The sequence below is a fragment of the Gymnoscopelus microlampas genome, assembly GCF_963454915.1.
Source record: "Gymnoscopelus microlampas genome assembly, chromosome: 4".
Lineage (NCBI taxonomy): Eukaryota > Metazoa > Chordata > Actinopteri > Myctophiformes > Myctophidae > Gymnoscopelus > Gymnoscopelus microlampas.
The window spans coordinates 52219839-52242338 of NC_139941.1; the positions used below are offsets into that span (position 1 = coordinate 52219839).

The 22500-nt window shown below is 39.7% G+C and overlaps 1 protein-coding gene and 1 pseudogene across 2 annotated transcripts in view; one reads left to right on the top strand and one right to left on the bottom strand.

Moving 5' to 3' along the window:
- The window catches only part of LOC311044130 (HLA class II histocompatibility antigen, DP beta 1 chain-like), a gene marked incomplete at its 3' end in the record, with an annotated part of 30355 nt that overhangs the window by 687 nt on the left and 7168 nt on the right, over positions 1-22500 (top strand). The window contains exon 2 of the mRNA XM_084055550.1: positions 707-790. Coding sequence (XP_083911676.1) covers positions 724-790 — 67 coding nt within the window. The 5' untranslated portion in view covers positions 707-723. The remainder of the gene's footprint in view (positions 1-706; positions 791-22500) is intronic.
- LOC311043211 (UDP-glucuronosyltransferase 2A2-like) lies at positions 17583-18614 on the bottom strand (annotated as a pseudogene). Its single transcript has one exon. The product of its transcript is annotated as a UDP-glucuronosyltransferase 2A2-like (transcript).

The window sequence follows — 22500 nt, forward strand, 5'->3', positions numbered from 1 at the left end:
ATGGCGGCCATGTTTGCATTTTGCATTGAAGAAACGGGGTGGCATTTCATTAACTTAATAGCAAAATGGCTATGGAGTAGAGTCTAGACCAGTGGAGTGCTCCAGCATTTTATTTGGGTTTTCTCTTCTGAAGTGACCAGATATTTTACTTTCTGATTCAAGTTTTCCCCCTTTCTTTCTTTCTTTCTTTTTTTCTTTTTTTTGTGCAGCTCCATCGCTTTAGTTATTTTCACAAATAGAAAGAAAGAAGACGGGGGGTGGGGGGGGGGGGGGGGTTAAGGAGATAATAAAGGATGAATTAAACAAAGATATTTACATAGAGTATGTACACAGACATAAGGTGCATAGGGTACATTATGTACATTATGTACATGTACATGAAGAGACATAAGGTGTGCATAAGCAGCAGCTATACTGTTCATATGTGCAATAATCCAGACTGTCGTCTTCTTGGAAACAGATGATGTAACGTCATATCTTTAATCTGATTGGCTGATTCTTCTGAACTAGAGAACGAGTCCTCCTTCATTCTCTTTCAGACTCCAGAACTTCTCTTTCAGTAAACATCTGTTTATTCTGATCTGTTTATTCTCATCTGTTTATTCTGATCTGTTTATTCTCATCTGTTTATTCTGATCTGTTTATTCTCATCTGTTTATTCTGATCTGTTTATTCTCATCTGTTTATTCTCATCTGATAAATTCAGTTCAGTTTTGATCAGTGATGATGAAGATTACAGCCACCCTCCTCATCCTCTCCTCTGTACTTCAGGTCAAAGCGATCCCAGGAAGTAAGTACATTATATTTATGTTATTATATAATATATACATTTATATCTACTGTTATTATATAAAACCAAATATGAACAATATAAACAAATGACACACACACGTGTGCGCGCGCGCGCACACACACACACACACACACACACACACACACACACACACACACACACACACACACACACACACACACACACACACACACACACACACACACACACACACACACACACACACACACACACACACACACTCCTTTTACTACCTGTATATACAGTATTGGATCTTGAATGTTGGTCCAAATACATAAACATTAAAACAGATGTTAGGAACTGTTGTTGTGACATCATGAAATAAATCATTCTGTATGAATTATTTTCATAATAAAATACAAAAAAAAAAAAAAAAGTTGAATCTGTTTCAGTGAATAAAACGTTTGACAGGAAGTTACTTTTAATATCCAACCTTTCACTTCATATAAGAACCAAACATGCAGTGCTGTAAAGTAACTAATTACATTTACTCAAGTACTGTACTCAAGTACAATTTTGAGGTGCTTATACTTTATCTTTACTGGAGTATTTCCAATTTCCAGTACTTTTACTTCTACTCCACTACATCTCACAGGCAAATATTGTACTTTTACTCCACTATAATTATTTGAAAACTTTAGTTACTAGTTACTTTGCAGATATACATTATAGAAAAATACATTACCCACTTTAGCCCTATTTTATACCTAGGCTGTTTGAAAATAGCCGATCTGCAAGCTCACAACGCGTCGCATCGTGACGCGTTGTGAGCTTGAAGATCTGCTATTTTCAAACATTTTAATACTTTTACTTTTGGTACTTTAAATACATTTTTATAGCAATACTTTTGTACTTTTACTCAAGTAAATTTTGAATTCCGGACTTTAATTTGTAACAGAGTACTTCTAAATTGCAGTATTGATACGTTTGCTTAAGTAAAACATTTGAGTACTTTTTCCACCACTGCAAACATGATTGTTTAACATGATGATTATGTGTTATTGTCACTGTGAAGAAGTTTGTTGTTGAATTTAATGTCATCTTTGTTTTATTTCCAGTGTTCCATGAGGACATTCAAGTCACTGGCTGTTCAGACACAGTTAAAGACCCATATAAAGAGTGGATGTATGCACTGGATGGTGAAGTGATGATGTACGCAGACTTCAACAAAGGGAAGGTGGTGGAGCCTCAGCCTCCGTTTGTAGATCATATGACCTTCACAGGGTTTTATGAATATGCTTTGAATGATCAGGCGGTCTGCAAACACAGCCTGGACACCATTCTCACTGCCTTGAAGAAACCACCAGTGAAAGGTACATGAATACTATGAACACAATAGTTATTAACTAAAACGGTTGAATATATTTAACATTAATGAAAATGTTTAAACATGTATATTAAGCATTTATGGTGAAATGTTTTCTAAATAATATGTATTTCTAGTAAACATGAATATGTGCTCAAGGTGCTTTATTTTTATTTTCAAATCTATGTATTAGTATGTACTTGTATTGTACTTTTAGTATTGTACTTTTACTCCACACAATTATTTGAAAACTTTAGTTACTAGTTACTTTGTAGATTTTGATTATTACTACAAAACATACAGTAACCACTTCAGCCCTATAGGCCATTTGAAAATAGCCGATCTACAAGCTCACAATGCGTCACTAATCACGATTTGATGCATTGTGAGCTTGTAGATCTGCTATTTTCAAAAGATTTGTATACATTTCAAGACTTGAAATGGGACATCTTGTATAACGAGTATTTTTACTTTTTGTACTTTAGTACATTTTGATGCAAATACTTTTGTACTTTTACTCAAGTACATTTTGAATTCCGGACGTTTAATTGTAACAGAGTATTTCTCTATATTGCAATTTTTGATACTTTTAAGTAAAACATTTGAGTACTTTTTCCACCACTGAAGGATGGTAGAGTGTGTTACTTTATGGTTGTTTCATTTAGTGATCAATACAAAAAAAGCTCATGAGCTTGTAGAGTGTAGGGTGGGCGTGGCCTATCACCTTGGGGGGGTTGGTTTGAATCTGTGGGTGTGGCCAAACACTTGGGGGGTAGCCTGGTAAACCCTCCCTCCGGAAATCTCATTTCAATTCGATTTCAGAAAGGAGTCTGGTCTGAAACGCCTTTCTCCAATAATCGCTCTGCTCGCCGAGCCGACGAGCCTATCAGCGTCGTCGCTCATTGTTCTGTGATTGACAGCGACAGTTGGCCAATCAGGTGGCGAGTTCGAGTGAGCCCGAATGAACCCGAGTGCAGCCTGAGAGCCGCCGAAAAAAGACGAACGGCAGCCATTGTTGTTTGTGCGAGTGCCTTCACTTCTTACTTTCAGTTTTATAACGCTTTCAAACTTCTTTTTTGAGGCACGGAATTTACTTATAAGATATCGTTTGGATAGAATTTAGTTGTTTAACTTCATATATGTGGTCAATTAATCATGACAGAGCCTATTTAAAAATATAAATTTAGAGAACCGGCAGGGGCGGGGAGTGACACGCATGTATCCCAATAAGGCAACCTATTTTCGGCATGGCCGTCCCAAAAGTCCCGTTGCGTCACATAGTCTGGAGCTCGTCAAATTGAACTGCTCATTGGCTGAAGGGGAAAAACGATCATTGGTTGAAGGGGTTGTCAGTCAACGGTATTACTCCCGCCCAACTCCAGCCCACAGCGATTATTGCAGAAAGGCGTTTCAGACCAGACTCCTTTCTGAAATCGAATTGAAATGAGATTTCCGGAGGGAGGGTTTACCAGGCTACTTGGGGGGGGGGGGGGGTAAAATAATAATCCTATTTCAACTGGATGGGACCCCCCAAAATAATCCTATTTGAACTGGAGACCCCCCAAAATTGTAATATTGATTGACCTGGTATCCTATAGTTTCTTTGAGGCTCTTCATTGTTCTCTCTACTCTCTATATGTGACTATTTACCTTGTTTGCTGACTAGAGTCACTGATGGGAAAAGTACTCAAATGTTTTACTTAAGTAAAATAATCAATGCTGCAATCTAGAAGTACTCTGTTACAAGTAAAAGTCCTGAATTCAAGAATGACTTGAGTAAAAGTGCAAAAGTATTTGCATGAAAATGTACTTAAAATACCAAAAGTACTAAAATGTTTGAAAATAGCTGATCTACAAAGTCGTAGCGCGGCACTCGGTGCCGCGCTATGAGCTTGTAGATCTTCTATTTTCAAATAGCCTATATATAGTAGTTATAAAAAAGGGGTTATCCTGGAAATACATAATGGGGTCTGACAGACAGACAGACAGACAGACAGACAGACAGACAGACAGACAGACAGACAGACATCTGGACACATAGAGAAACAAAACTTAACTGGTAGCTCAATCTCATTGTATTTAAGATATTCAATATACATTCAAAACATTTTAATGCTATATTTCACACCTATGTTAGACTTTATGTAGTGACATATTTGGCCGATGGGGGGCATTTAGCCTAGTGTTGATATTATACAGATGATAATAAAACTGAACATTAATGACATTTTTAATTGTCTATTTCCAGATGGATATATGCTCTATATGGCTTCCCGCTGTGTGTTTAACTCCAGTGAGCTGAAGGACATACAGTACATACAGTCATATAATTTCGATGGTGATGAGATCAACAGGTGGGACAGTAGAGTAGATCAGTATGTTGGATACACTGAGTTTGGTGTGAAGCAGGCAGAGCGCTGGAATAAAGATCCTGGAGCACTGGCTTATAGGAGAGCACAACGAGAGGCATACTGCAAACACAACACTGAGATGGACTACTCCTCTGTTCTGAACAAGAGAGGTGAGCTGATCTCAGAGCAGCACTCAACACTCATCACCTCATAAACTATAACATGAAATCACATGATTCTATTCAGAGATGATTAATGGTGTTAATATTGATCTGATAATGATTATAAAACATGACTTAATCTGCTGACAAACATTTCAGATCCTCTTAACCCATTAAGATCTGAAGAAGCATCTTTGTCACATTTTGATTTGAGCTAAAAAGCATTATTTTTTTACACTTTGGCTATTAAAAATTGATATACAAGCTCATAGCGCGGCACCGAGTGCCGCGCTATGAGCTTGTAGATCTGCTATTTTTTTTTAAATCAAGAAAATGTGGGTAAATTCATATATTTATATTATTTTCAAGCTAACATTTTTAACTCAAATCTTTGCTTCTGGGGGTCCCTGGAACAAAGTATTTTGAGATGGGTGTCGGCATTTTGGGTGGTTCTTTACATGAAAAAGTTTGAGAACTACTGATAAAGCAACAATAGTTTTTCAGAAAACTGGATTTAGAAGACATTAGCAAAATCGGCCTCAGGTCTTAATGGTTTAAACACTTAAAGGGATAGTTCGCCCCAAAAATGGCTTATTTTCTACACCCCATGAAGCCTTGAATTCATGGAGATTTTTTAGTTTTTGTCTCATTCCTGAGACAATAAATTTGATTGATTAATTTGGAAAGATGCTAATGTCTCTGGTAGGAGACTCAAAGGAGTCTCTTTGAGTCTCCTATTGGAGAGACCGCCGGTCATCAAATTATTGGCTTAGGAATGCGACAAAAACAAAAAAAATCTAGTTCTAGTTCAAGGCTAGGTCTAGTGCTACAGTCTGCAGATTATGGTGGTAGATTGGGAGTGAGTCTGCAGCTCTAACTGCAATGGGGAGTTTGTTCCACCGTTTGGGAGACAGAAGGGAGAAGAGTTTAAGACGTGAGGAGCGTTGTCCAGGGTGTTTTAGAGAAGATTCTGACAGCTTCCCTGTGTTAGCTGATCTGAGTGAGCGGGAGGGGTTGTAAGCCTGTTGAAGCTTTCTAGATCATTTGGATCTCATTTGGATAATATACAATTATTAATGATAATGACATGTTCAAATGACTGGTATATATTAATAAGTGTAATAATAATGATAAATATAGCTGCAAGCAGCGATAATATGGGGCCAGGAGAGAGAAAGAGAAATGATAATTCCTTTAACATGTCAGTTCATGAAAGTCCTTGCGGTCTTGTTTCCAATGAGGGCCTGTGAGCAATTAGGGGTTAAGAGTCTTGCTCAGGGACAAATTTCATTTCATCGACACATTTGCTGACCTGGCCTGGAATCGTACCTGGGTCAACCAGAGCCTCTGGCTCCCTAGGCGGGCTCACTAACCACTCAGCTATGGCCGACCCTCAGAGAGAGAGAGAGAGAGAGAGAGAGAGAGAGAGAGAGAGAGAGAGAGAGAGAGAGAGAGAGAGAGAGAGAGAGAGAGAGAGAGAGAGAGAGAGAGAGAGAGAGAGAGAGAGAGAGAGAGAGAGAGAGAGAGAGAGAGAGAGAGAGAGAGAGTAGATTGAAGAGACAGAGAGAGAGACATGGAAACGGAATAGATTGAAGATAGAAACGGAATAGATTGAAGAGACAGAGAGAGAGACATGGAAACGGAATAGATTGAAGATAGAAACGGAATAGATTGAAGAGAGAGAGAGAGCCATGGAAACGGAATAGATTGAGTCATGTTTTTTGCAATTCAACTTAAATGAGTCTGCATCAAGTGAGGCTTGAACCGGCAACCTTGCGATCGTGAGGCACTCTTAGGTAGCTGCAACACTACCTATAGTGCTATAGCTTTGTCCAGGCTGATATTGTCTGTTGAGGATCACAAACTCTTGCCTTCTGTCATGACCCAAGCCCCTGTTTCACTAACACAAAGATCACTCGTTCACAAACCATTTACCAATGAAGAAATTGTACATCTCCTCAGAAGCAAAACTAGTGAAAGTAGCCGATCTACAAGCTCACAAACCATTAAAAGTTGTCAGATTGTACATCGGCTATTTTCACAATAAAGTATGTTATACATTGAAAAAACATACTCTCATTGCTATCTGAAAAGTTGTGAGATTGTAGATCAGCTATTTTCACAATGAAGTTTGTAAAAAACACTCAATTAAGTATTTCATGTTATCTTTAACAATTGCAAATGTATTCATTGATAGTCATGTTGTGTGAAATGCAACTTAGATGAAGTCTGCACCAAGTGAGGCTTGAACCTGTGACCTTGAGGTTGTGAGACATACACTTAAGCGGGACGCTATTGGACCAACAGACAAACCTCTGAAAAAAGAGATCACACTGATCATACAGTTTCACGCAAATAGCTGAAAAATCCTGGGTTTAAGTGTTTTTCAAACTGCTCAAGATTGCGGACAATCTAAGGGCGGTGCTTACTGGTCAACGTGATAGATGTGTTCCTCATTAGTCAAGGCACATGTGTAAGCAGGTCTAATGGCTGTCGGCCAAACGAGGCATGACTTTTGCCTGTTTAAAGTTTCAATTTTCAAAAAATTGCTATAGCGCCCCCGTTTGACCAATTGGAGTAAGATTGGTTTCAGTGATATTTGGAATGGCCCTTTACATTTCTGCAAAGTTTCAAAGAATGGTAAGTCTGCATGTATGTGTTAGGGGCAGATGAATAATTGTCATAAAACTGCAATATTCATTGGCTCATTAAAGCTTCATTTTTTCACTTATGGAAGATATTTTGCAAACGTTTTTTGGTATAGGTCCAAAGTTCATGTGTAAAAAGTTTCGTGCAGATTACTCAAAAATCCCAGGAGGAGATAGGTTTTAACTGTTTTTCATATAATTCAAAATGGTGGGAGATCTAAAGGTCAGAGGTCAAAAGTCAGAGTGTGAAAGTTGTTCAGCATGAGGAGACGCATGTGTGCATCGAAGTTTCATGGCTGTAGGTGAAACAGGGCATGAGTTGTACCTGTTCAAAGTTGTCATTTTCAACTGAGTGCTATAGCGCCACCTTTTGACGAAAGATTGTGAGATTTATTTTTTGATCGTTTTTCATGACCATCTATCATATGGCCGAGTTTCATAAAAAGCGACTGCACGGTTCAGCCAGAACTGGCAAAAACGGCAGAAAAAGAAGAAGAAGAAACGGAATAATGCCAATAACAATATGGGTCCATGCTGGAAGCCTGGCCCCATAATAATAATAATAATAATAATCTTATTTATCCAGTGGAGCCCAAAGTGAGACTGAAGTCAGTGACTCCCCCTCGTCGTGGTGAACACACTCACATGCTGAGGTGCAGCAGCTACGACTTCTATCCTAAAGTGATCCTGGTGACCTGGTGGATAGGTCAAGAACCTTTGACCTCTGGTCTCTCCTCTACCGCTGAGCTGTCTGATGGAGACTGGTACTACCAGTACCACTCCTACCTGGAGTACACACCCAGGTACACACCTAACAGACACCTATACATAGAAATACACACCTAATAGACACGTATACATACATTCTTTAAGAATAAAAAAAATGGCCCATTAATTGGTAGGCTAATATTAAGTCGCACGCGTGCGCACGCACGCACGCACGCACGCACGCACGCACGCACGCACGCACGCACGCACGCACGCACGCACGCACGCACGCACGCACGCACGCACACACACACACACACACACACACACACACACACACACACACACACACACAGAATAACAAGGGTAACAAAGGTCAACGGATCAATGTGTCGAATCCCGGCACGTTTCAGCGTGTAGATCGACTACTACTACTACTGTGTGTGTGTGTGTGTGTGTGTGTGTGTGTGTGTGTGTGTGTGTGTGTGTTTGTGTGTGTGTGTGTGTGTGTGTGTGTGTGTGTGTGTCTGTGTGTGTCTGTGCGTGTGTGTGTGTGTGTTACAGATCAGGAGAGAAGATCACATGCATGGTGGAACATCCCAGCCTGACCGCGCCTATCAAGATGGACTGGGGTCAGTTACTGTAAACTAGTGTAATCTACTGTCTAAATAGCAGATAAACAAGCTCATAGCGTGGCACCGAGTGCCGCACTATGAGCTTGTAGATCTGCTATTTTTTTTAAAGCGTGTACATTTGTGCAAATCTTTGAATATATATATTTTTAAAGCGAACATTTGTAACTGTCAAATGTCTCAACATATGTCTTAATTTATCTGAAAAAAAAAATATTTGCTGCTATATCAGTCGTGTTCAAACTTTTTCTTGTCAAGGACCCCCCCAAAAAAAAAACATATATATAAAATATATTCAAATATTTGCACAAATATTCAAGTGTCGCGCTATGAGCTTATTGATTTGATAAAAGCAGATTAAAGACCAGCTAGATTTGATAAAAGCAGATCAAAGAGTCATCATGGTTTCATCAATGTGAAAACAAGACCGTTTTATAAGACAGAACAAGCGCTGATGTTCTTTTTTACAAACTGCCTCACAGTTCTGAGTCTATGACTCTGTCCCAAGATACTTTCTGCACATTACACAGCCTGGTTTATAATCATCATAGTAAAAGGTTGATTCATGTCTTCTAAAATCTATCATCATATCCTTTGTTTTGGATGTATTTAGCTCTAAGAAGGACATGTCACATCAGGTGACAAACTCCTCAAGGACTGGACCAATAGAGTTGGACTCATTATTACTGAACAGACTCACAATGACTGTGTCGTCTGTTTATTGTTTATTGTGTTTGGTTGTTGTAGCTTATTGTCAGATGACTCCATGTCTGAGTCAGTGAAGAACAAGTTGTTTTAATCTACTGTAATAATATGATATGATATGATATATGATATGATATGATATGATATGAGATATAATATTTGTATTGTCAGATTTCTCCATGCCAGAGTCAGTGAAGAACAAGGTGGCCATGGGAGCATCAGGTCTGGTTCTGGGTCTGGTCTTGTTCCTGTCTGGATTCATCTACTTCCAGTGGAAGAAACGAGGTGATTAGCATGTTTCATTAACATGTTTAATTAACATATTTCATTAATTAATCTACTACCAGTGGAAGAAATGAGGTCAGATCAACAGAGGATCACATGACATATGGAGCCCTTCGAGAAATGCAAACAAACAAACATGTAAAGCCACAACCTAAACTGGTTTATATTGGTATTGAACCTTAACCGGTTTAGACCAGTTTAGACACATTTAGCTTTAATACATCAGTGTTACATTTAGTCCTAAATATGAGTCAAATGTTCACATTAGTTCTGATGACTGAATGTTGTGTGTACATTTATGCATTTTATGGAGAAATACACACAATACAGTACATCAAATGCATTTGTTTGTGTGTTTTAACTGTCTCTCTTCTTCTTCTATCAGGTCGTATTCTGGTGCCGACAACCAATGATGATCTTTAGACTCCTCCCACACACCCAGGTTCACTTCCTCTTTCTTTTTACTGAACTTTTATTATTTTTGTTTATGTGTAAAAGTGTATAAAACTACAAAAAAATACACAAAACAACATGCTTGTGTAGAAGTGAAACAACTAGCCTGGTGAACCATGCCGGTCGTGTGAATTCACATTATCATGTGTCTTCTGCTTAATTTATTATAATAATGAATCTAATAATCACATTTAATAATCAAATGATTTGTTGTATCACTGATGATAATGTGATCAGATGGGGGGGGGGGGGGGGGGTCCTCTTGGTTGAACTAAACATTTCAATGATCTGTACCCAATGATTCAGTTCATTTAAAACACTGATCATTCCATCACTAGCAGGATCAAAGACAGAACCTTGTGGTCCAAAGGAGAGTGTTCTACCAACTGAGCTGCCCTTCCTACTAAGATACACTATTGACAAAGTATTGGTCAAATGTTGAATGGACTGAGTTGTTTCTACTTTGATGGTTACTGTAGTTGCAGGGAGGGTGCTGGGAGGTTAGGTTTTCAAGTAGTTTATTAATAACTTGTTCATGATCTATTATCCTTTCATAGTCTTAAATAATTAAATCATTAACTATTAACAAACATTTAACAAGTTATTAATGACACATTAATAATAATTTGGGAATGATTATGTACTATTATAAGGGAAGGTTATTCTGTTAACATGTTCACACAGTTAATACATTCGGATTCTTATTGTTTTTTTGTCTTTTCACAGAACACCTGGGTGTGTTTTCAGAGAAGCAGAGAGTCATTGCTGGTCCCTAGTGGAGAAAGGAGGAAATACATGTGTGTCCATTCAGCTTTTAAATACTCATAGCAGCAGCACAATGATGACATCATCAACCTTTTTCACTAATGTGTCCTTTAAACAATTCAAAATGCTAAATGGCTAGCGAAGGCTAACGATAATTACTGTCTTTTCCCAGTGTTACGCAAAGGTTGACGTGGTTTTGAGGTGATTTTATGGTTAGGTTTATAGACATAGTTTATGTGAGGTTAAAGGTCAGGGTTTAGGGTTAAGGTTAGGTTTATAGACATAGTTTATGTGAGGTTAAAGGTCAGGGTTTAGGGTTAAGGTTAGGTTTATAGACATAGTTTATGTGAGGTTAAAGGTCAGGGTTTAGGCGCCACCTGGGCGACACACCAAAGGAAGAGGGAGTCCCAATTAGTGTGGGCGGTTCATCAAATGACTTTGTATAGTTTCTTTCGTCAGAAAACACAAACATAATATTTCAGTTCTACACTATATTGAAACATTAAATAAATGATCACACACACAATCAGAGTTCTTCGTAACATATATAATATTAATATCCATCTGAATGGAAGCCAGTCAACCATGTTTGTGAAAAAGGTTTTATTGTTTTATAATTGACCATAAGTCATTTATTATTATGTAATCATTTATAATGTGTGATAATTAATGTGTTACGATCATCATGACATCACTATTTCCCTGTGATGGGTGGACCTGATCCTCTAGGGTGGTCTGAGGTGATGTGTGGACCTAAACCCTCTAGGGTGGTCTGAGGTGATGGGCGGACCTGGTCCTCTAGGGTGGTCTGAGGTGATGGGTGGACCTAAACCCTCTAGGGTGGTCTGAGGTGATGGGTGGACCTGGTCCTCTAGGGTGGTCTGAGGTGATTATTTATCTTTCCGTTTTTCAGCTCCACTGTTGTGTTTCTATCCGTTCCTTCCCCCCTGGGATCTGGGCCCCTGATCATGAATGGTTTGAGGTTCAGATGTTAGATTTTGGCTTTAATTTGCTTGGTTTGAATGGAATGTCACAATATCAATAAAGGAATGAGAAAATATAATTGTGCCTCATGTTCTCATACATTTCACTGCAGGTGGGTTGCCAATTTCAACCAATCAAGAGAGAGTGCCCATTCACAATATAAAGCTATTTAACACTGTTACTGAATAAACACTCTATAGTAATGATTACTATCACAATATAGTGCTATTTAACACTGTTACTGAATAAATACTATATAACAATGATTACTATCACAATATAAAGCTATTTAACACTGTTACTGAATAAATACTCTATAACAATGATTACTATCACAATATAGAGCTATTTAACACGGTTACTGAATAAATACTCTATAACAATAATTACTATCAGAATACAGTATAGAGCTATTTAACACGGTTACTGAATAAACACTCTATATATGCCCTCTGGGAAGATGTACCAGAGCATAAAGGCCAGCACAAGCAGACTGAAAGACAGTTTCCTCCCACAGGCTATTAGACTGCAAAATGAGTCTATGCGCTGAACTTCTGTGGTGTTACTTTGCATTGCACTGATCCTAGTCTTTTTACTGTTTTTAATGTATTCTTAAGCGTAGTATTGATATTTATTAACTGTTTTATTTCTGTGTTTTTGGAGCACCTCCCCAACATAAGTTTTTAACAGTGTGTATTTGTACATCCTTGTAAATCTCTTGAATCTTGAATCATGTTCGGGTTGTAAAGGGAGGAAGTGCCAAAACCAGAAATTCCGCCATGACGCTTGTGACAGACGAGTGTCATGTGAACCATGGCTAGCTTTTTTACATAAAGTCCCTCAGTTTGGCTGTTGCGATGTGACATTATGGTTATCTTGTTGTGAGTTATTGTATATCTGCTATTCTTTTTTTCTTTTTTTTTTAATTGTTAAGTAGTGTTTCTTTTCCGATAATTTGTGAGAAGTTTTTGGACATTTTTGGGACATTTTAGCCTGTAGTAACATGTCATAAATAGGGACACCAGGTTGAAAACAGCTACAGTATGACTTTGGAAAATCCAGAAAGTTCTTCTTCACCCACTGATGACTTCCTCAAACATTGCTTTAACTATTGATGGTTTGACCTCCTCACCCTCCATCACACAACCACATGCACTAACGCACGCACGCACGCACACACACACACACACACACACACACACACACACACACACACACACACACACACACACACACACACACACACACACACACACACACACACACACACACACACACACACACACACACACACACACACACACACACACACACACACACACACACACACACACGAGACCAGGGGACCATTGGTTCACTTTGAGAACCAATGGCTATATGGCCAAAGGCTATATATAAAAAAAACTATAATAACAAAAATGTCTTTGATTGATTTATCCATATTTTATACTTTGGCTATTTTTGAATGATCTTTAACATTTGTGAAAATCTTTGAATATATATATTTTTAAAGGGAACATTTTTGACTCAAGTCTTTGCCTCTGGGGATCCTTATTACAACATATTTTGAGATGGTCAAATACATAAAGGACTAATTGTGGGAGTCCTTGCATGAAAAAGTTCCACTGATATATAGCAACAATATTTTTTTCAGAAAACTGTTAGGATTTAGAAGACATTTGTAGAATCGGTCTCAGGTCTTAATGGGTTAATAAACAGATGGGGACAAATAATAATGTTATACAATCAGGAGCCAGACAATCTTTCATCTGTAAATGTTAAAGACTACAGAGAGAGAGAGAGAGAGAGAGAGAGAGAGAGAGAGAGAGAGAGAGAGAGACAGAGAGAACAGAGACGCAAGACCAAGTTTCCTCACTTGATCATCTGAAATAATGTTATTCAGCTTCCTCTATCCTGGTGGGAAACTCATGTAGACTAGCTGTGTAGATCTAACAGACCTCACATCAAAGCTCTATGCTCAACTATTTACATTTTGTCCTACAGACACACAGAGAGAGAGAGAGAGAAAGAGAGAGACAGACAGACAGACAGACAGACAGACAGACAGACAGACAGACAGACAGACAGACAGACAGACAGACAGAATAGCAGTTAGTCAGTGTCAGACAGACAGATATTTGCGTTCCACTGAGTGCACCTCGCTCTATAATTCCAATAATTCCACACTAGAGTATGAGAGCATTTCCTGTCTTTGATAAAGGACCACGTTGTGATTATGTTACAGCTCCAACATTTACAATATTCACTTATTATTATTATTTATTATTATTATTATTATTATTATTTATTATTATTATTATTATTATTCACTGTGACATTTACACCACGTCACTGTTACTATGTTTACTATGAGAGAGAGAGAGAGAGAGAGAGAGAGAGAGAGAGAGAAAGAGAGAAAGAGAGAAAGAGAGAGAGAGAAAGAGAGAAAGAGAGAAGAGAGAGAGAGAGAGAGAGAGAGAGAGAGAGAGAGAGAGAGAGAGAGAGAGAGAGAGAGAGAGAAAAAGAGATAACTTGTATTCATTAGACACTATTGTAACCATGATGACAAATGAAATTCCGGGAGTAGGACGGAGGCCCTACGTCCTCCCGGTGGGGGCTCCTCACTGTCAGTTGTGTCAGTAGGAAACAACAGCAGAGACAACACACAATGTGTTTTTATTTTTACCTGACAGTAGTATCCGTACTAAATGTACACTACATGACCCCAAAACACCAATCAAATGGTTACAGGTGACTATAGTGACACAGTTTCATGTCACCTTTTCTTAGGCCAACATAATTGTGCTTAACGATATTATAGCGATAATCTAAATATGCTTAAAACTCTTAAAATGGCACTTTTGTCAGACACTCAAATCCCATGTTTACTTAATGTTACTGTTACAAGTAGAAGTCTAGAATTCAAAATTAACTTGAGTAAAAGTACTTGAGTCAAAATGTAGGTAAAGTACCACATTTAGAACAAATATGTGACATTTGTCATTCTACTACTCTGCCTCCACAATGTGGAATAACCTGACATCATCCATTAAACCAGGGGTCTTCAATGTTTTCAGGCCAAGGACCCCCTAGCTGAGACAGAGATAAAGCAGGGACCCCCTACTCTATATTGTATAAAATTGTGCTTCAGATAAACGTTTTCTTTTTACTTGGTCTGCTCCGTTTTCCCTCTACACCTTTATCTCAAAAATAGCTGATCTACAAGCTGTGAGCTTGTAGATCTGCTATTTTTGGCTAAAGTTCTCCTCAGGATAGGGATGCTAGGGTTCAAGTGGTTAATGTACAAAAAAAATAATCATATCACACAAAGATTTTGCGGACCCCCATGTATAGCTCTAAGGACCCCCTAGGGGTCCCGGACCCCCTGTTGAAGACCCCTGCATTAAAATAAGGATGTGAATCACAGGTTTCTTTCAAAAAGTGTCCTGAAAAAACATCTATCAGGAGGAGGAGACCACAAAGGGAGATGAATGCATCCTCCGTTATTATTTCACCTTTTTGTTCCAGGGAAACAAATACCCTAAATCTTCATTATTTAGAAATAACTGTTAATAATAATCTGCAGAAACACAACATAATTGCCTCCTAACGCCTGCAACTTTAACTTTTATTTTTTGCCGATACCGATGTTGACCGATAGTGGCAAATATCGTCCAATACCGATATGTGGCCGATATATCGGTGCATCCCTATTTCTGACTAATAAATCATTGAATGGATCAAATCAATGTGACCTGATGACGAGGACAAAGTGTGTGTTCCTCACAAGGCCAGAAACAGACCAGAAAGAAACCAATTAACAATTATTTTAGACATGGGTTATAATTTAATTAAGATTGGGACAGCCTCACTTAATCCAAGACACAGCTTGGAACACATTAATTACAAAGATAAAGATCAGGACTTTTTTTAACAGAGAGGTAAATAATATAGTTTATGGGTCTGAGTCTGTGTAATAATTATTAGTCTGACAAAAAAGTCACTGATATGTCTAGTGTGATTATGAGCCTCCATGTTGACCTTACCTGGGACTGCCAGCAGAGGGCATCAGAGTCATGCTCTGCTGAACCAGTAATCAGTGACATGAGGTGGAAATTAACCAATTACATGTACTCAATTACTGTACTTAAGCACCCTTTCGAGGTATTTTTTCGGTATTTCCGGTTTTCAATTCTTGTACTTTTACTCGACAAAAATCCTTATTAACATAAACATACATTAACCTCTTCAGCCATATACGTAGGCTATTTGAAAATAGCCGATTTACAAGCTCACGTGTCATGGTGCAACGCATTGTGAGCTTTTAGATCTGCTATTTTCAAACGATTTCTATACAATGTATACATTGGAAAGCTTGTGAAATGGGACATTCTGCATAATGAGTACATTTACTTCTGTATATAAAAGCAATTTTGATTACCAGACTGTTACTTGTAACAGAGTGTTTCTACATTGCAGTATTGATACTTTTACTTAAGTAAAACATGTGAGTACTTTTTCCACCACTTATCAGTGAATATACAGCCTGGCAACAGGCAGCCTCCTCCACTCATCAGCTCTCAGTGTCACGGTGAGAGGCAGGGAGGTGTAGGACCCAAGAGCAAGATGAGAGGCAGAGGCAGCGTAGCTCAAATTAAAGTGTTTATTAACACCAACCAAGAGGAGTAGGTAGTAATCAAAGTCCAGGTACAGGCAAAGTCAATACACAGGTAGGCAGTCAGAAATAAGGAGGGAGTAGAGCGAGAACTAAACTGGGAAAGCTAAGTGAACTAAATACAGGCAACAATGAGGCATAAACAAACAAGAACTCACACGACAATATACAACCAACCAACAGGGAACTGAAGCAAACACAGGATTTAAATAGACAGGGATTAACAGGACGCAGGTGAACAAAACAGACAATCAACACAGGATAGGCTAACAGGCAACGAGCACAGGTGACTAGGTTTACAATAATTACAGGGAGGTGAGACAAGACAGGAAACAGTAAACAAGGCAGACAGGAAACACTACTACAAAACAAGAGTACGGAAAACCAAGACAAAGGGCAACAGAGTTACAATACAAGACAAATGCAGTACATAATGAACAACGGCCTAAACAGGCCTAAAGAACAGCCCTTAGGAGTCCAACACCATATAAGGGCATTCAAGGTCCAAATAATAAGGGCACAGTCCACGACCCGAGGAGCGGACCGCGACAGTCAGGAGACATGTGTAATCCAGACAGAGCAGATAGTAATCAAATCCTTTACTCTCTCTATAGACCTGTGAGGGTCCATCTGGACGCTGACCTCCTGAGTGTCTTAATCCATCAAGACCGGGAACACATCCGTGTCATTTTAAGATTTCTTGGGCTGTTCAAAAATAGTAGATATACAAGCTCATAGCGCGGCACAGAGTGCCGCGCTATGAGCTTGTAGATCTGCTTTTTTGTTTTGTTTTTAATTGCGGAAGATTTGTGCAAATCTTTGAATATAAATATGTATTAACGCCGATCTGTGCTTCTGGGGGTCCCTGGAACAACATATATTGAGATGGGGGTCCGCGGCCAAATACATATCATTTTGGGTGGTCGTTGACATGGACAAGTTGGAGCACCACTGATATAGCAACACACTGTTAGGATTTAGAAAACATTTTTAGATTTATATTTGGCCGTGGACGTGGAAGTGATAGACACCAACCAATAGGACAGATACGTCCTGTGTTCTCTCCACTGGGCGGGTTTGTCTCTTGTAGTTTTCTTACAGGGAAATGCAAGGCAGACGTTCCAGCACAAACACAAACACAGCACAATCGAAGGCCGCCGCGATGGCCTCCGTAACGTCCTCGGGGACCTTTTAGATGAAGGAGCCCAGCGTCATCACGACGACCCCGTGTTCTCCCGAACTCTGGACAAAGTCCTCCAGATGTGGAGGGAGAGGCTCGGAGGGCTTGCACTGCCAACCTTGCATGTAGACGACGTTAGGCATGGTGGGGCGAGGGTATTCAAAGGTAAAGTCGCTTCTCATCAGCCAGATATCCGCCGCCTGGAAGAGCTCGATATAATTGACGTCGGGGCCGAAGTAACGGTGAACGAACGCCGTGTAGAGGCTGTCTGACATATATGCATATTGAATGCGCGTTAAAAGGTAGAAAAGTGCGTTTTTGATTCGTTGGGGAAATGTCATCTTGTCCGTCAGCATGGAATCGGGGACTGGGACATAGGAGAGGGGACAGGGGGCGATGAGATCGTGCGCCTCCCCTTGGACGGTCCACCTGGCGCTGAGGACCAGAGGAAGACCGAGACGACGGGCCAACATCGGCCCCGGCCCCAACGGATCCGTCAAAACCATGTCATACTTAACGTCCTGGAGACGCTTCATCATTTCACCGTCCTCAAAAACAATCTCCATCGTCTGAACTGAGGCTTTCAACATCTCATAGAAGTTGTTCACTAATTCCCATTCGCTTGCCATGCGAGCCCAAACCGAGGAACCGTCCCGCCTCAGTTTCACCATCCTCGCCACGATCGTTCCGAAGAACTCCTCGTCGCCGGCGCCGCGGAAGTCGACCGTGACGGTGTCGTAGTGAGGGGAGTCCGGCTTGATGTACCAGCTGTTTGAGGGCCTTATCACCGTGACCTCGTGGCCTCTGGAGTGCAGCTCTTCAACGATGACTTTCATGTTGATCCAAAGGCTTCCCTCGCCAGAGTACACCAGGACTTTCCCGCCGTCCACGAGCGGCGTGGAACAACACAGGAGTGTAGCGAACGCTATGAGCGTTAGCTGGCCCATCTCTGAGGAGAGAGATCACAATGATGAGCGAGAAGGCACAGAAGTTAACGTTTTGTAATGGATCACTGATTAACTAATACTGCACTTTACTCTCACTTCACACTAGATAACAGCGTGAGTGGGATACAACCAATATATCGCCACTGTCGAGCAGAAACCTCTTATCTCCATATTTTAACGTTTAATAATAGTTTTTCCCCGTATATTAACGCCCTTGTACTTGATCATACCACAGCGTCACACAAAAGCATCAAAAGTAGCATTGTTTCGAGCTTGTAGATCTGCTACCGTTGTTATTTATTTGTTTACAAAAAAGAAATACATCTGTGCCCAGGATGAGTGCTCATAGGATGAGTGCTCATAGGATGAGTGGTCATAGGCGGGTAGGAGTAAGCACTAAACTCCCCAACTGCTCCTGTGGAGCTGCTCAGTGGCCAACAACAGTATAGACTGTGTGTGTGTGTGTGTGTGTGTGTGTGTGTGTGTGTGTGTGTGTGTGTGTGTGTGTGTGTGTGTGTGTGTGTGTGTGTGTGTGTGTGTGTGTGTGTGTGTGTGTGTGTGTGTGTGTGTGTGTGTGTGTGTGTGTGGGTAGGTAGGTAGGTAGGTAGGTAGGTAGGTAGGTAGGTAGGTGGGTAGGTGGGTGGGTGGGTGGGTGTGTGTGTGTGTGTGTGTGTGTGTGTGTGTGTCTACCGTGCAGGGCATTGTTGAAAATGAGCATGTGTGCTCAGCTACGTTTACCCTGGGTAAATAAATAATGATTATAAAAAACACTCCCATAAAGTCAGTAATGTTGTAACACTGGAGCAAAGCCAAAAATAAATGTTAGTTTCACATTTAAAAACAAGACATTTGTAACAGAATAATAGCAGGTTGTGCAGGTGAGATTTATAAAACCCTGTGGGATTTATAAAGTTGATCTCACCTCATTTAACAACACACATACAATATAAATGGGAAATTAATCAGAAAAATCTAAAGCAAACATAATTGGTTTGGCAACAATAAGGTACTGTAAATAACCCAAACAATTTAAATAGAAACTCACTCACCAATAGTAATCCACAGCCCACAAACACTGTGCTTGACTTTCAGCGACATGCACTCACTGTGGAGTCCTGGTTCCCACCTCTTTATACCAGTGTTGCCAGGTCTGCTTATTATAAGCGACTTTGGGCTTGTTTTTCTCTAAAGTTGCTTGTAAATATTGGTAGTTGCAGGTTGCGGTTTCTTTGGGGCTTGTTTCTAAATTGTACCGGTAGACTAGATGCTTATTTGGGCGTGTTTCCACATTTTTCTGTCAAGGACCCCCACATGTATGTGTATTTTTCCACAGACCCTCACCTGAAATTATACTTTGAGTGAGGGACAACAGTACTAGATTTGTGTTGTTAAAATGTTTTTTTCCTCGAGATCTTTTTGAAAATACCGTAGCCAATCTACAAGCTCACAACCAATCTACAAGTTGTGAGCTTGTAGATCGTCTATTTTCAAATGTGGCCTACAGTATAGTCGCTTTTTTTGGGCTTGTTTTCATAGACCTGGTTGCTTACTGTATGTCTCTCGCAAATCTGGCAACATTGTTTTATACTTATGTAGGCCTAGTGGGTGTGACAAAGGGGCTGTGCATATGGCCATGATAATGACCATGATACTGATATGATACAGACCATGATACTGACCATGATACTGACCATGATACTGACATTATACTGACATGATACTGACCATGATACTGACCATGATACTGACCATGATACTGACATTATACTGACATTATACTGACCATGATACTGACCATGATACTGACATTATACTGACATTATACTGACCATGATACTGACCATGATACTGACCATGATACTGACATTATACTGACATTATACTGACCATGATACTGACCATGATACTGACCATGATACTGACATGATACTGACATGATACTGACCATGATACTGACATGATACTAACATGATACTGACCATGATACTGACCATGATACTGACATGATACTGACCATGATACTGACATGATACTGACCATGATACTGACCATGATACTGACATGATACTGACATGATACTGACATGATACTGACCATGATACTGACATGATACTGACATGATACTGACCATGATACTGACCATGATACTGACCATGATACTGACATGATACTGACCATGATACTGACATGATACTGACATGATACTGACCATGATACTGACCATGATACTGACATGATACTGACATGATACTGACCATGATACTGACCATGATACTGACATACTGACCATGACCGTGATACTGGAGGGTGAGCAGAAGACGTTCTTGCCTTGGTTGTCCGTCTGAGCGGCCAGATGCCTCTACAGGTTGAAGGCAAAACCTTTGTTTGCTGATGTCACCATGGAGAGGCTGTTTGCAGCCTGGTTATCTTCATAACCTGAAGGTAATGGGTTCAATAGGTGAAAAAAAGAGCAAAGAAACAGAGGGGGGACATTTATGTAAGCACTTAAACCCTATTCTTCTTCCTCTTATGACAAATAGCTAAATTAGCTGATCTACAAGCTCACAACAATTTAGCTTGTATTGTAGATATATTCTTTGCACATTTGACCAATAGGGACGCCAGGGTTTAATGTGGTTAACATACATATACATCTTTTTTATTCAATTGTGATATTATCAAACATATCGTTGCTGTCCGGCAGAAACCAGCTAACTCCATTTTGACGATTTAGCATTTTTATTTCCATAAATCAGGGCCATTGAACACCCTTTACGTCTGTGTGTTGGTAAAAAAAAATATTGAACCAATGAAAAATAAACCAGCTAACTCAACCGGAGTTAGCTGGTTTTGCTGACTCCAGGGCTCCACCCCCTTTTGACCTCCAACCTCATTGTGAGCTTGGAGGTCCATTCAGCTGTTCTTATCAATGATGAACAAAACCTCCTAACTCTAAGAGAGAGAGAGAGAGAGAGAGAGAGAGAGAGAGAGAGAGAGAGAGAGAGAGAGAGAGAGAGAGAGGGTTAGTTAATTAGTCTGACCAGAAGCGTGGATAAAACATATCCTCGCTGGCCACATCCAGCCCTGGTCAGTTCTGTTACCTTGATGTCCTGCATGATCTGTCAAGACAGATTCTTTCTGATGGGTTTCCCCTTTGTGTCCTTTATGGCAATCAGTGTTCATCAGTAAATTCTGATTTAGTCTTAGTTTTAGTCTTTTGAATAACACACCATTTAGTTTTAGTCCCATTTCAGGCTTCTGAAACTGGTTAGTCTTTGTAGAGGTGGATGGCAATGAATTAGGGTGAACATATTCTGAATTCCCATAAAGAGGACACCTCACGCATGCACATGTGTGCGTTCGCCAATTGACATCTCTGGTGGTCTTGTCCTTTAAGTGATAGAAGCTTCTAGATCATGTGACAACAAACTGCCTGTCTGTAGGCCTGTCCCCGACTAAGGATTTGTATAGTTGAATCTAATTGGCGACTAATTGCCAATAGTCGGCTGGCAGTCGACTAATGCAACACCAAAAAAAAAAAAAGAAAACGACTGAGATTGGCAGTCGAAATCAGTCTGATTCGACTGCCAATCTCTCAGTCAAATCATGCAAAAAATATGTTATGCAATAGAGGAACATTCCATTTGGGCTGTAGGGGTGCTTAGTGTCTGATTTAACATATACTATTGGTTTCTCCAAATAAATCATGATGTATATCCTATTTTTGGCAAACTATTAGTTAATAAATATCTCTGTCAAAAACTTTTTTAAATTTAAAAAAAGTTGTTTTTTTTATAATTCGACTAAGAGATTGGTAGTCGACTCCGACACCCCTAGACTAATTAGTCGACTATTCGACTGCTAGAGGTCAGGCCAATGTCTGTCT